This window comes from Pteronotus mesoamericanus, unplaced genomic scaffold (genome assembly GCF_021234165.1).
Source record: "Pteronotus mesoamericanus isolate MK-2021 breed Mesoamerican mustached bat unplaced genomic scaffold, CSHL_Meso_final contig_164, whole genome shotgun sequence".
In the NCBI taxonomy this organism is placed as follows: domain Eukaryota; kingdom Metazoa; phylum Chordata; class Mammalia; order Chiroptera; family Mormoopidae; genus Pteronotus; species Pteronotus mesoamericanus.
The window spans coordinates 7,934,095-7,948,598 of NW_026555065.1; the positions used below are offsets into that span (position 1 = coordinate 7,934,095).

Sequence of the window (14,504 nt, forward strand, 5' to 3'; positions counted from 1 at the left end):
TCAATACCAACTTTGGTCAGTTGACAGGCTCTGCATATTGACTTTTGAGTCCTTGTGGGTCTCTCTTGTAGTCTTTGAGGCTCATTTCAGACATTTTCTCTCCAACCCTAGAATCAGCCATTTTCCAGAGCCCTTGTTTTTGTTGTTTTTTGTTTATTTGTTGTATTGTGTTTTTAAGTGGGGAATGGTATTTCAAGACAGCAGCCTGGGCACTAGGGATGCTCACTGCTCCTGGGTAGGTGGGGCTAGAGGATATATATCTAAAGGAAAAATGTCACGTGTCTCATTTGATTTACCCTGTAATACACTCGCAGCAGCTTCAGAATCACAATACTAATACTACCAAGCCACAGGAGTACTGAAAACAGTTTGAAAAATTTTTTTGTATGTTCTCCCTACTCTCTACTTTTTTTAAAAGTTCATAATTCATTTGTATTGTATTACGTTTGTATTGTGTTTGTACTACATTTGTAGCGTTACTACTAAATAATCTCCATTTTAATCCACATTTAATTTTTAATTGATTTTACTGAGGTATAATTTGCATGTAAGTATCCATTTTAAGTGCATATCCGTGAGTTTTAACAAATGCATACACCCATATAACCCTGACCACAATCTAGATATGAAATACTTCCATTACCTGGAAAGATCTCTGTGCCTCTTCCTATCCGTGGCCTCACGAAACCACCAATATGCTTTCTCTCACCATGGATTAGATTTGCCTTTTCTAGAGTTTCATGAAAATTGAATCACACACAATGGGTACTCTTTTGTGTCTGGCATTTTTTCACTCAGTGTTTTTTTGTTTGTTTGTTTTTCGATATTCATCCACATGATACAAGTATCCGTAACTTCTTCCTTTTTGTTTTATTATATTTTTTACACAAAAAGTGGTTTACAGTTCAACTGTTGATGGGCATTCGTGTTATTTCCAATTTGGGGCAATTGTGAATAAAGCTACTGTGAACATTCTTGTACAGGGTTTTTGGGGGGACATATGTTTTCATTTTTCTTGGGTAAAGAACTACTAAGTCATATGACAAACGTTACATTTTATTTTATTGAATATTTTAAAATTTTTTAAATTTTTGTTTATTTATTTTTTGAGATAGGGGAGGGCGAAAGAGAGGGAGAGAAACACCAATTGGTTGCCTCTCTCATGTCTGTAACTAGGGACCCAGCTCACAAACCAGGCATGGGCGCTGACCAGAAATCGAACCGGCAACCCATGGGTTTATGGAACGTTGCTCAACCCATCAAGCCACACCAGTCAGGGCAAATGTGGTTACATTTTATTAGAAACTGCCAAACTGTTTTTCATAGTAGATATAATCCTCTCACTAGCAATATATGAGCGCCAGTTTACTTTTATCAACACTTGATATTGTTAATCTTTTTTAATTTTAGCCAACCTAATTGGTATGTAGCAGTGTCTTATTATGATGTTAATTTGTATTTCTCTGGTAAGCAGTGATATTTGAACATTTTTAAGTGCTTATTGGCTTTGTATATGTTTTGTAAAAATGTTAAAATTTTTTGCTGACTTTATTTTTGAGTCTTCAACGTTCTTTGTACATTCTGAATACAATTCCATTATATATAGTTTTCTCCCAGTTTGTGACATGCTTTTAAATTTTTTAACACAATTTCTCAAAAAAACACACAATTTTAATCTTAATGAAGTTTAATTTTTCAAAATGTTTATGGTTGGTGCTTTCATGTGTTCTTGTGTGGAAATATTTGCTGACCCCAAGTGATTCTCTTCTGGGGTCACTTTTACTCTTTTACCCTGTCACATCCTCCCCACCCCCAAGACTTTGTCATTGTGCAGAGACATAATTGGTTGTCACAACTGAAAGATTGATACTGGTATCTACTGACTAGAGGCCAGGGACACCGCTAAAAATTCTACAATACACACAACATCCCCGCAGCAAAAAATTACCCAGTCCAAAATGTTAATAATGGTTATGCTGAGAAACCCTGATCTTGAAGTTTTATGGTTTTAACTCTTATGTGAATGTCTTTGTTCACTTCAAGTTATTTTTTGTACAAGAAGTGAGGTTTGGATCAAAGTTCATTTTTCTGTCATGTGGATATCTAGTTCTAGAGTAGTGATTTTCAACTAAGAGTGATTTTTGCCTCCCAGCAGAGTTCTGGAGACATTTTTGGTCATCCCAAGTGAGAAAGGAGTACTTCTGGCATCTAGTGAGTAGAGCCAAGGATGTTGCTAAGTATCCTACAATGTACAGGACAGCCATAAAAAATTATCTGGTCTACAATATCAATAGTGCCAATGTTGAGAAATTCTGTCTAAAACTATTGGTTGAAAAAGCTATTTTTTTCTTTGTTGAATTGCCTTGTCACCGTGGAAGTGTGCGTCAGTTTTCTGATTCTATTCCATTAATCTGTATATGCGACTTTATGCCAACACGTCCTGGTCTTGTGGTAAGTTTTGAAACCATGTAGTGGAAGTCCTGCAACTTTGTTCTTTTTTTGAATTGTTTTGGCTCTTATCTGTCCTTTGCATTTCCATGTAAATTTTGGTATTAGCTTGTCCATTTCTACAAAAAAGCTAGGTAGGATTCTCCTTGGGATTGCTTTGAACCTATAGCACTCGTATTTTACAAATATCTCAAAATAGTGTTTAGATTGTCTTTTATTCTTTTTTAAATAAAATCTGATCATCAGTTGTCTTTTAATTAGAAAGTTCATTCATTTACATTTATTATAATAACTGATGTATATGGACTTGCTTGTGATTTTTACTTGTCTTACTTTTTCTAAACTTGTTACTTCTTTTAAAGGAATTGACTTCCCCTCCCCCCCTTCCCTTTCTCCTCTCTGTTGATTTGGCATTTATACATTGTTTTCTTTTTCTTTTAGTGGCTAATTTTAAATTTTTACCATGAATTTTTCCTTTCATTGAATTACCTTGTTACCTGTGATATGTGGGTCAATTCCTTAACTCTTCTGTTCTATTAAGCTATATACATATAAAGACCACCGAGCATTTTGACTTTGGTCACATCCTCATAACTAATACTGTTGTTTTAATGCTGTCTCTTTTCAGGACCTACTTATATTACTATTTTATACAATGTTCAGTTTATCTAATTTTTTTGTCTTCATTTATTTCTCAAATCTACAATCTGAAATCCTCTTCATTATTCCTGAAATGCTGTATATTCTACATGTTCCTTTGATGACTGTGTCTTGGTGATAAGCAATTCTTTTTTTTAATCTGGAAATACTTTTATTTTGCTTTCATTCTAGTGAAAAATAAAAAAAATTTTTCTACACATACTTGTAAGTTGACAGTTTGTTGTATTTCTTAAGATTTGAAAATAAAATTCTACTTTTTCTGGCTCATGTTATTGCTTTTAAAAAGTGTTATCAGTTTAAAGTCATTTCTTTTAGGAAATCTGTCTTTTCTCTTTAACCGTTCTTTATTTTTGGTGGTTTTGACAGTCTCATTGCAATGTGATGTTTTTTTTCAATGCTACTTGGTTCATTTTGTTGCTTTTCTTTTCTTTTTTTAGGAACACATTAAATTTCATTATTAAAAAAGTGCTGTCCCCCTCATTGGTTAGCCTGAAGATTAAATGAGATATATCATGTAAAGTATTAGCATAGGATCTGGAGTGTGATAAAGACTCCATGAGTGTTAATGCTTTTATTATTAACATTTGCGTTATCATATCACCCTTTAGTGAGTTCATATCCTTCAGTTCTAGACAATTCCCAGCCATTTTAAATTATTCTCCTTTTTCTCAACTCTGTTGTTCTGGGATTCCCAAGTACTGAGTTTAGACCTCAGTTTTTCTTCAGGTTCTCTCTCTCTCTCTCTCCCCCCCCACCCCCCTCCTCTTTCTCTCTTTCCTTTTGTGGTAAAATATACATAACAGCCTTGACCAGTGCAGCTCAGTTGGTTGGGTATCGTCCTGCAAAGCCAGAGGTTGCTGGTTCAATTCCCAGTCAGGGCACATGCCTCAGTTGTGGGTTCCTTCCCAGACTAGAGTACGAACAAGAGGCAACTGATTGATGTTTCTCTCCCACATCAATGTTTTGCGCCCTTTCTTTCTCCTTCCCGTCCCCTCCCTAAATAAGTAAGTAAACTGCAAAACAATTTACCATTTTGACCATTTGTAAGGACAGTTACATGGCATTAAATATATTCACACTCTTGTGTGCGTATTTCTGCCATCCATCTCCAGAACTTTATCCTCCCAAACTGAAACTCTGTACTCATTAAATAATGTCATTATTTCCCCCTCCCCCAGCCCCTGGCAACCATGATTTTTCTTTATAGCTGTATGAATTTGATTTCTCTAAGTACCTCATATACAGTATCCTTTTGTGATTGGCTTGTTTCGCTTAGCATAATGTCAAGGTTTGATCATAGTGTCAGAATTTCCCTCCTTTAAAAAAATTTTTAATACTCATAATAGAAATTTTACCATCTTAACCATTTTTAAGTGTCAAGTTCAGTTATATTAAATACATTCATATTGTTGTGCAGCCAATGTCCAGAACTCTTTATCTTGTAAAACTGAGACTTTATACCCATTTCTGAGCTGTTTCTATTCAACACTCTGACACCAAATTTGTTGGGGATTGGGGGTGAGGTTTCCCCACACCAACCAATTCTCCAACTTTCCAGATAGTAAGTAAGCCTAGGGTTCCCATGAACCCTTCTCTGATTCAGTGGTTTTGCTAGAATGACTTACTAAATTCGAGAAAGTACTGTTTATACTTTATTATAAAGGATGCAACTCAGGAATGGCCCAATGGGAGAGAGATGTATAGGACAAGGTATGGGGCAAGGGGCACAGAGCTTTCGTGCCCTCTCCGGGCACACCACCCACCCTTCCAGCATCTCTGTGTGTTCCCCTGGAAGCTCTCTGAACCCCATCATTTAGAGTTTGTTATAGGTGTTTCACTTTGTTGCCATGATTGATTATCATTGACTGTTAGTGACTAACTTCCCTCCCTGGAGGTCAGGAGTAGGACCAAAAGTTCCAGCCCTCTAATCATGCCTTGGTCTTTCTGGCAACCTTAAAAAGGAAGGAAATTCAGTAGCTATTTAGGGGCCACCAGTCATCTCATTCACATAAAAAAAAAAACATTCTTACCACTCAGGAAATGGTACAGGTTTCAGAAGCTGTGTATCAGAAACTAGTAGCAAAGACCAAATGTATCTTTCTTACTTTTTTAAACCCTCACCCAAGGATATGTTTATTGATTTTTTAGAGAGACAGGAAGGGAGAGAGAGAAAAACTATCAATGTGAGAGAAACACTGGGTATCAAACCCACAACTTAGGTGTGTGCCCTAACTGGAATCCAGCCCACAGCCCTTTGGTGTATGGGACACCACTGCTCAGGACCCAGCCACGGCCCAAATGTGTATTTCTTATTGTCTCACCTATTAAAAAATAACTCCTAATTCTCCCCTTCTCCTAGCTCATGGCAACCACCAATCTACAATACTTTGTGAATTTGTCTAGGTGCCCCCATATGAATGGAATCTTAACAGTATTTATCTTTTTGTGACTGCCTTGTTTCACTTAGTATAATACCTTTAAGAATTATCTGTGTTGGACATGGGTCTGAATTTCCTTCATTTTTAAGGCTAAATGAATATTCCATTGTACATGTATAAACATTTTATTTATCTCTTCATTCATTGTTAGACACTTCAGTTGCTTTTACCTCTTGGCTGTTGTGAATAATGTTGCTATGAACATGGATATACAAATATCTGTTCAGCTCTTTGTCTTTCAAGGATTAAACATACTAGGCTCATGTTCAGCTCTCTTCCTGATCTTAGAACTGGTTGAGGCATTTGCCCTCAAGCCACCTCACCTTTTATGGGTTTTCTTACTGATCACTACTCCTGCTTCTCCTCACTCTAAGTGTTTTAATTTTACTTATTTATGGTCCTTGGAGATTCTCCTTGCTTTTTACCAAGCCCAGCAGTGCATAAAAATTGTTAGTTGTAGTTTATCTAGGATCTAGTTTTATTTGGATAGGAGCGCTGTTCAAGATACCTACTCAAGAATACTACCAGAAGTAGTATCTACTAAACTTTTGAGTTTGAAACATACATGATCTGAATATACAATGCAATACTACTTAGTCATAAAAAGTGATGAAATACTGCTCTTGGGAACAACGTGAATGGATCTTGAGAGTATCAAGCTAAGTGAAATAAGCCAGATGGAAGGGGACAGGAATTATATAGTTTTACTCACATGTGGGATATAAAACAGAAAACAACAAACTCATAAATACAAACAACATTATGGAGGTTACCAGAGAGGAACGGGGTAGAGGAAAAAAGAAGAAGATAAAGGAATTCAAATATATGGTGACAGAAGTAGACTAGCCTAGAAGTAGTAGACTAGACTCTGGGTGGTGGGCGCACAGTGCGATACCCAGATGTTGCGCATTATAGAATTGCACACCCAAAACTTACATGATGTTATTAACCATTGTCACCTCACAAAAATTTTCATTTAAAGAAAATACATGTATGATACCATTTTTTTTTTCTGGCCCAAAAATAAAATTTAAGGAGGTAGACATTTTCACCTTTCTTTGTAATGATAGATCTGTATTGTGTGCGTGCATGTGGTTTTGGTGTATTTAACTTCAAAGTTATTTTGAGGGTTAAGTAACATTCAGGGAGTGAATGATGGGGAACAGCCTGAATCTCTTAACCTTCTGTGTTCACTCTCGGCTGTTTTTCAAAGACAAATAAATTACTAGTTAAAGAACGTTTTCGATTAAGTATATCAAATAATGTTCTTTTAGTTGCTTAATACCTGCCAGTTGTGAAATACCTTTAATAATACATAATCTATTGAGTATAAGTGTAAAATTGTCTTAGATTTCTTTCCTCTGACTCTTTTTCTTGCCATAATTACTGAATTAAGGAAAACTCAGATAAAAGCACTGTGACATCCAGCACTTTTACCAAGAAAGATGTGCTAGTAAAAATCTAACCAGAATAGTCTCTATGTCATGTATGTTCTTACATCTGCTTTCCTTTGCATGTTCAGATTCTCACAATAACTGCCATAGGACAGGAATGTTAGGGGTGAAAGTTAACTAATGTTATCAGTGAAGAACAAAAATATACTGATCTGAGTTTACAGTGGACTAGAGTTTAAAAAAAGACAAACTTTTCCATGTTAACCTGCACCTGCCTTAGTGGCAAGTAGTATTCTTAATTAAATATTAAGGACAGTATTGAAATGCACGGACGGAAAAGGAAAACGTGAAAGATAGCTGGATGAGAATTAAGAGAAGATGGGGATATGAGAGTATAGATGAAAAGATATACTGTAGTAAAGTTACTGATTTGTTACTTGACAGATTTTTATAAATGTCTGAAGGGAAAGGACATACACATATAGTATAAAGACATGCTTATTACCGAGGGCTTTTGTGATATAAAAATACATTCTAAAAGGTTCAGATTAGGTTCATTAAGAAGAATAAATACTTACCTTAGAGGATAACGTGTTTATATTTTAAAAATTAGAAGCCCATCCCCACTCAAAACTGTCGTGCTCCTTTGAGTTATCTACATGTTATCACAAGTGACATGTATTGGGTAAAGCTGTGAGTTTTATTTCCTTCCTGATTACATTTCCTGGTAAGTTATTAATATTTTGAAAATGGTTTGGAGAGAAGAAAAATATTTCATGTTTGAATTGGTTACATTTCTTTTTTTTTTTTAGATTGTAGATTAGAATGATGTGTAAGATAACTGCATTAATTTTTGAGCTTGGCAGTCTTTTTAGGATAGTAAATTTATTTATTCCTAATTATGCATATAACTGCTTTTACGGCAGTAAAGTGTTTTGAAATTTCATGTGGCTTTATTTCCTTGACAGTTTCTTAAATAGCATAGAAAATATGATGTCTTATATTTAATTTTAAATTTTAATACAGTTGCTAATTTTAGTATTATTAAGTATCAGTATTTTAAGAAAGTAGGCTAAAAAGGATTATTATGAAAAATAAGAGATTATATCAAGTGAAGAATATACAGTATACCTGGATTGTTAGAAGTTTGATTAATGAAATGAAGCTATATTTGAAATGAATGATTATATAGTAACGTGTAACTAAATTATTTTTGTTAGGTTATTAAAGAAGTACAATACAAATGATTTTCTCCTGGTTTTTCTTTTCTAGAAAATTTTAAGAGCATGCACTGACCAAGTGAAAAAGTATCCAGAATTCTATACTCTCCATGAAGTCACCAGCTTAATGGGATTCTTCCCATTCAGAATAGAGATGGGACTAAAGTTAGAAAAAACTCTCCTTGCATTGGTAAGGTTTGCCATATCAAAGTATATACTTATTCTTGTTCAAAATGTCATCTCTATTTAACATAGACAACATTTGTGTATAAATTTTGAACAATAATGTGATACCACGTTTAAAATATACAATATAAATGTGTCCCTTTTTTTGTGGATTCCAGTACTTGATGTTTTTAAAAATGTCACTACCCACTTTATTTCTTGATTTTCTTTTTTTAGTACCCATCTTAATGTTACTGAATGTAAGCAAGAAGTCTTTTTTTTTTTTTAAAGGAATTTTACACCCAATCATACTGGAAGTGTGGTAAGAGGATAGTTTAGAGTTTCTACTATACCCTATGATAATTTGTACTTCATAATATGAGAGGTTAAAATGTAAAGTGGCAGGGAAAATTCTATGGCACCCTTGTCTTTGACCCTTTTTATATATATGCTTGTATAAAATATATATATACATATAATATATATACATAGTGGTTGTCAAGCAAAAACATGAAAGCCTTGACTTAAGAAGGCTCTAAATTTTACATTTTCATTTAGTAGAATGAAGAATTTTAACTTCAAAGTTTCTTACGATGAAAAGATACTTAGGAAAAAATACATCGAGATTTTTTCAGTAAACATTTATTTTTTTTCTTATTTAGGGTAGTGTGAAATATGTGAAAACAGTATTTCCCTCAATGCCTGCAAAGTTGCAGCTCTCAAAAGATAATACATCTACCATTGAGACACCAGAAGAAACAGCTACAGCTATGCATTACGTAAGTATGAAGGTGGTTTCGGATCTTTATAAGTAATCTTCTGTACCTAATAAAGTACATATCATCTGATTATTCTGAAGTCCCCTTCATGACTTTCTTACTTCTTTTTATTACTTCATTAAAGAAATTTCCAAGGGGTGGTAGGGGAAGGGGGGACAAGTGGATTAAATGGTAATGGAAAAAAATACAATAAATTAATTTACAAAAAGAAATTTCCAATAAATATAATGAAGTAACAAGTCTAATGTTGTTTTTCAGGATATTAGTAAAGATCCAAATGCAGAGAAGCTTGTTTCAAGATACCACCCTCAGATAGCTCTAACTAGTCAATCATTATTTGCCTTATTAAATAATCATGGACCAGACTACAAGGAACAGTGGGAAATTCCAGTGTCTATTCAAGTAATACCTGTTGCAGGTTTGTGATTTCCATGTCAGCTAATGCTCTCAGCAGAGGGAGTTGTAATGGTTCTATTTCAGTGGTCTAATTATAGTCAGTTGTCAAATACAAAAATACAAGTTTTGATTTAAGGAGGATGTAAGTTTGACATTTACATTCAATAGAACTTTTTAAATAGATAGTGCTACCATAGAATTGACACTCATAGATAAATTAGATGTATAGAACCTGTATTCCTGTTAGGGCTAAGAGGTATTAGAGTAATAATTATGGTTTAGTGTGATTAAAAATTCATGCGATGGTCAGATTCTTTATCTTTCAATGAAATGAAAGGAATACAATACTTTATTGGGCAATCTCAAATGGGTGAGTTTCCAGGACTTATTTACTTGTCTGCTATTGGAATTCAGAATTCAAATAGGTCTATACTTATGAGCATAGGTTAGTCTGTCTATTGATAATAAAATTATATCTGCGTGTAAAGTCCTCTGTACAAAACATTATTCCTTTTCTATTTTGATTCATATTTAATAATTTTTTTATCTTCCAGAACTATTACTGTTACATGTATCAACATAATTTTAATATATTAAGGACTGTGTCTAATGAAACAAAACTACAAATTAGAGTTAAATGTAATGCATTCTCTGTGGTAAAAATTTTATCACTGTTTGAAAGCATAACCCTATAAGAACTGAGTATTAATGATGGTAAAAGTGTAACAATAAAAGCAGAAATCCTTTTTAAAAAATTCTTAGAAAGAAAACATATTTTTCTTGCCAGTCAGATTCTCTGGTCCTCAGATCTCTAAGGGACTTTAAAGATTTTCTAGTTCAAGGGTGGCAAATATACGGGACTTGTGCTACCACTTTCTTATTCTATGTCTCTTTGTTTAGTGATCCTTCTGTCATACATCCTGGTATTTTTTTCCTTAAATATAACTACTAGAAACTAATCATCCTCTTCTGTTTCTGTTTTAAGGTTCAAAACCAGTTAAAGTAATTTATATTAATTCACCACTTCCCCAAAAGAAAATGACAATGAGAGAGAGAAATCAAATCTTCCATGAAGTTCCATTAAAATTCATGATGTCCAAAAATACATCTGTTCCAGTCTCTGCAGTATTTATGGACAAACCAGAAGATTATATACCTGAAATGGATGTATGTAATGTTTTTTGGTTGTTTTTTTTCTTAAGGGAATGTATTCATTTATTCTGTTGAAGCTTAAAGTTTTATTGCAGGTCTCTAAACCTGTAGATAAAAATGTAGGCTTTATTTGAAACTTAAAATTGGACCCCAGGTCAAGCTAGCCTTTTGGCAACTAATTTAACTTCCCTTAGCCTCAGTTTTTTTCTCCTTTAAAAAAAAAAAAGATAATACCTACCTCACAAGATTGTTGTAAGCATCAAGTGTAATATCACATGTAAAATGCTGAGCACAGTCTTTAGTGCATATGTACTAAAAGATCAATCAGTGATGGCAGTAATTGTGGTGAAGTTTTATTTAATTATTCTTATTTACATTTAAATTTTTTTTAAGTATGAAAAGGAACAGATGAATTTCATTGGTACAAAACATACTTGGCCAGATTGTTAATCCTTTTCAGTATACTTAGCAGCTGTGTGACCTTAAGTGAGCTACATAACCTCTTTGTGTCTGCGATGCTTGTCTGTAAAATGGGTATCATGATATCATCTAACTCATGGGTTATTTGGAATTAAATGAATTAATACATGTAAAGCACTTAGAACACTGCATGGCACTCCATAAATAGTAGCTTTTATTATTTTGTGTATTTTAAAGTATTTTTCCATGATTATAAAAGTAAGACATTTTGTTTATACCAAACTTTCTTCATTTGTTCCACAGCTCTTTATTGAGTAATACTGTTCTATGCACTGAGGATGCAGCAGTGAATAAAAATAAAGTGTCTTTTCTTCTGGAGCTTAAATCAGTGGCAGAGGGCACAGATAATTAAAACAATAGCAAAGAAAGCAGGTAGTAATAAATGCTATGCAGAAAAACAGAGTCGGTTAAGGGAAAAGAGATAGAAATGGGAATATTTGAGATTCATCATCAAGAAGGCTTTCCCAAAGACAGGAAATCCGAACAGAGACATGAATAAAGTGAGAGAAAAAACAAAACAAAATTAGAAAATAAAACAGAAGAACTTTTTTTATTACTGCCTAAGAGCACATACTGTTTTAAGGATATTGGTCTTTTGTCTTTTATATTTGTTTATATACATATTTTTTCTGTTTTCCATTTGTCTTTTAATATTTTTATAACGTATATGTCATAGAACATTTCCAGCTGTTCTTAAATTTTTTGTTTCACATTTTTAAATCTACCTAAAATTTATATTAATGTGAGGTGAAGGTCAGGAGGTAACAAGTATTATGAAAAAATATGAAGTAGATTAAAAGGGATGAAAACTGACAGAGTAACTCCTTTCTTTAATGGAAGACCACATTATTTGGATCTTTCCCATTACTGCTGACAACTAAAAAAAACTGAACAAAATAAAAAAATTCTTTCTTAAAATCATCAAAGACCTAACAAGATAGTGAGGAATTGCAGGGCTGAGGTATCAGAGAAAACCAGAACTCAGGAAGGTAAGGCTGTCACTTAGTGGTTTTTTGTTTTGTTTTTGTTTGGTTTGGTTTATTTTTTGCCCTGGATGGTATTGGCCAGTTCTGAAGGGGCTGCAGAAAATGAGCTGTGGTTTTGGCAGCATCAGCGGAGTAGGGACACAAAAGTCACAGTACAGTTTTTCATCAAGGCTTGGACCCTGCAGGGCCACACCCCAAAAGAAAGGTGAACCAGAAACAAATCAGCTTTCTCAGAGGTTGTAGCTTGAGTTTTCAAGCCTTGAACTTGGATTTTCAGATGCCCTTAGATTACTACTGTCTCTAGATATGTAGCAAAAGCAAATGAAAACAATTCTTAGAGGAACATACCATTTTGAGCTTCGACTTGTTTCTGCGAATTACTTTTAATAATATAGCATAATTTTTTAGCTCTTTTTTTACTCCTCAACTGAGGACATGTTTATATTGATTTTTGAGGGAGAGGATGGGGGAAAAGAGAGAGAGAGAAACACTGATAGAAGAGAAGCATCTATCAGTTGCCTCCTGCACACGCCCTGACAGGAGATTGAACTGGCAACACAGGCATGTGCCCTAACCAAGAATCAAACCCACAGCCTTGTGGTGAAAGGGATGATGCTGCAACCAACTGAGCCACCCAGCCAGGTCTAAAAAATAACTTTTTAAAATATAGATAACTAGAAACAGAACGAGACCAGATAGATACTATAAGGTAGAGCCATCAGAAACAATGACCAAAGGAACAGTCTCACATAAATGGATCTTAAAATTATCCATCAAAAGCTATTAGCCAACTCTGTTTAATTATACAGCATTCAAGGATATTAATGCTTGAAAATTTCAGTGAGGAACTGGAAACTTTTAAAAGCTAATAACAGATTTGAAAAAGAACTAAATAAAAATTTTAAAACAAATACAGTAAATACAGTTAAGAGTTCTGTAAATGGGGTCATTTAAGCACATTAGATAAAGCTGAAAAAATAAGCAGTAAACTGAAAGATGGTCTGAAAAGACTATCTACAATGTAACACAGACAACAAAAAGAGGATATAGTGAGAATGTCTAACATGTGTAGTTGCACCCAGATAAATGGTATAAGAGAGACATTGGGACCAAATCATTACTTGGAGACAGAGAAAAAACTCTTAAAAGCCATCAGAGAAACAAAATGACTGAGAGTTAGACAGGCAAATAACTTCTCAACAACAACAATGGAAGCCAGAAGACATTGGAATGTTGTATTGTGCTAAGAAGAAGAAAATCCATTTACTAAAATTTTCTAACCAAATTAAAACTTTTTTTTTCATTAAAAATTGATTTTGCTACCAGTAGACCCCCTCTAAGGGATAGTCTTCAGGCACAAGGAAAATAATCCCAGATGGAAGGAGGAATGAAGAATAACAAAAGTGAAAATAATGCATATAGGCTCTAATTTTAAGTGATTGCAGGGACACTCAAGCAGTTAAGAGATTTGTGAGGGGACCTGGGCCCTAAGAACTCTAGAAGCTAACCAGCTAAAGTCCCTTCCAAGACAAAAGCCTTCACTCAGGGAAAATTACCAGTAGTAGAATCCATATTGACCAGAACAAGGACATTAAAGGTAAAGAAAAGTTTTCAGATGACTGTAGGAGAGAGGAATAGAGGAACCAGATGTCAGAATATACTCAAGATTCACACACATACCCACAAAGCTGCATGTATGCATACTTTGTGGTAACAGTGAAGTATGAGCTTAGAGCCATGAAGCTAAGAAAGCTGTCCTGGCACATCCCCACATACGATGGTTCCCTCATAGGAGCAGGATAGCCCCTCATTTAAACATGAAGAACAGAAGAAGATTGTTGATGAAAATTTTTACAATGGTATTAGAGGAAAAAGAAACAATTGCTGTAACATTTCTAGTCAAGATATACCCACAAAATGTGAACACTGTTCATTCTAGAAATCTCAACTTTAGAAGTGTAGCTCAGAAGTACACCAGAAAAAGAACAAAATGTATGTGCAAGGTATTCGTTGCAGTGCTGTTTGCAGTAGTAAAAGATTGTAAGCAATTCCCATGTCCCTTACTAGGGTATTGATTAAATAAAGGGTACATTCTCAATATCATAATAAGCAGCTATTAAAAAGAATGAGGAAATTCTAGATATTCAGCTATACAGTGACATCCAAGATATATTGTTAAGAGAAAAAGGCAAAGAAGAGAACAGGTCATGTAATAGGCTGCTTTTTATTTAAGGAGGTAAGAAACAGGATGGAGCAAAAGTAGGTTTACATTTGTGAGTATGTGAAACAGTTTATTCTAGTATTACTATTTATTAATTATTATTTTCAATACGAACAACTGTGAAAATTTTGTCCCAGTCTGTATACACACACACACACATACACA

At 34.1% G+C, this 14,504-nt stretch overlaps 1 protein-coding gene across 1 annotated transcript in view; it reads left to right on the forward strand.

Moving 5' to 3' along the window:
* The window catches only part of ICE2 (interactor of little elongation complex ELL subunit 2), a 61,899-nt gene that overhangs the window by 15,877 nt on the left and 31,518 nt on the right, over positions 1 to 14,504 (forward strand). Inside the window, exons 7-10 of the mRNA XM_054565339.1 lie at positions 8,213 to 8,350; positions 8,988 to 9,104; positions 9,363 to 9,522; positions 10,486 to 10,667. Of these exons, the coding sequence (XP_054421314.1) occupies positions 8,213 to 8,350; positions 8,988 to 9,104; positions 9,363 to 9,522; positions 10,486 to 10,667 (597 nt within the window). The remainder of the gene's footprint in view (positions 1 to 8,212; positions 8,351 to 8,987; positions 9,105 to 9,362; positions 9,523 to 10,485; positions 10,668 to 14,504) is intronic.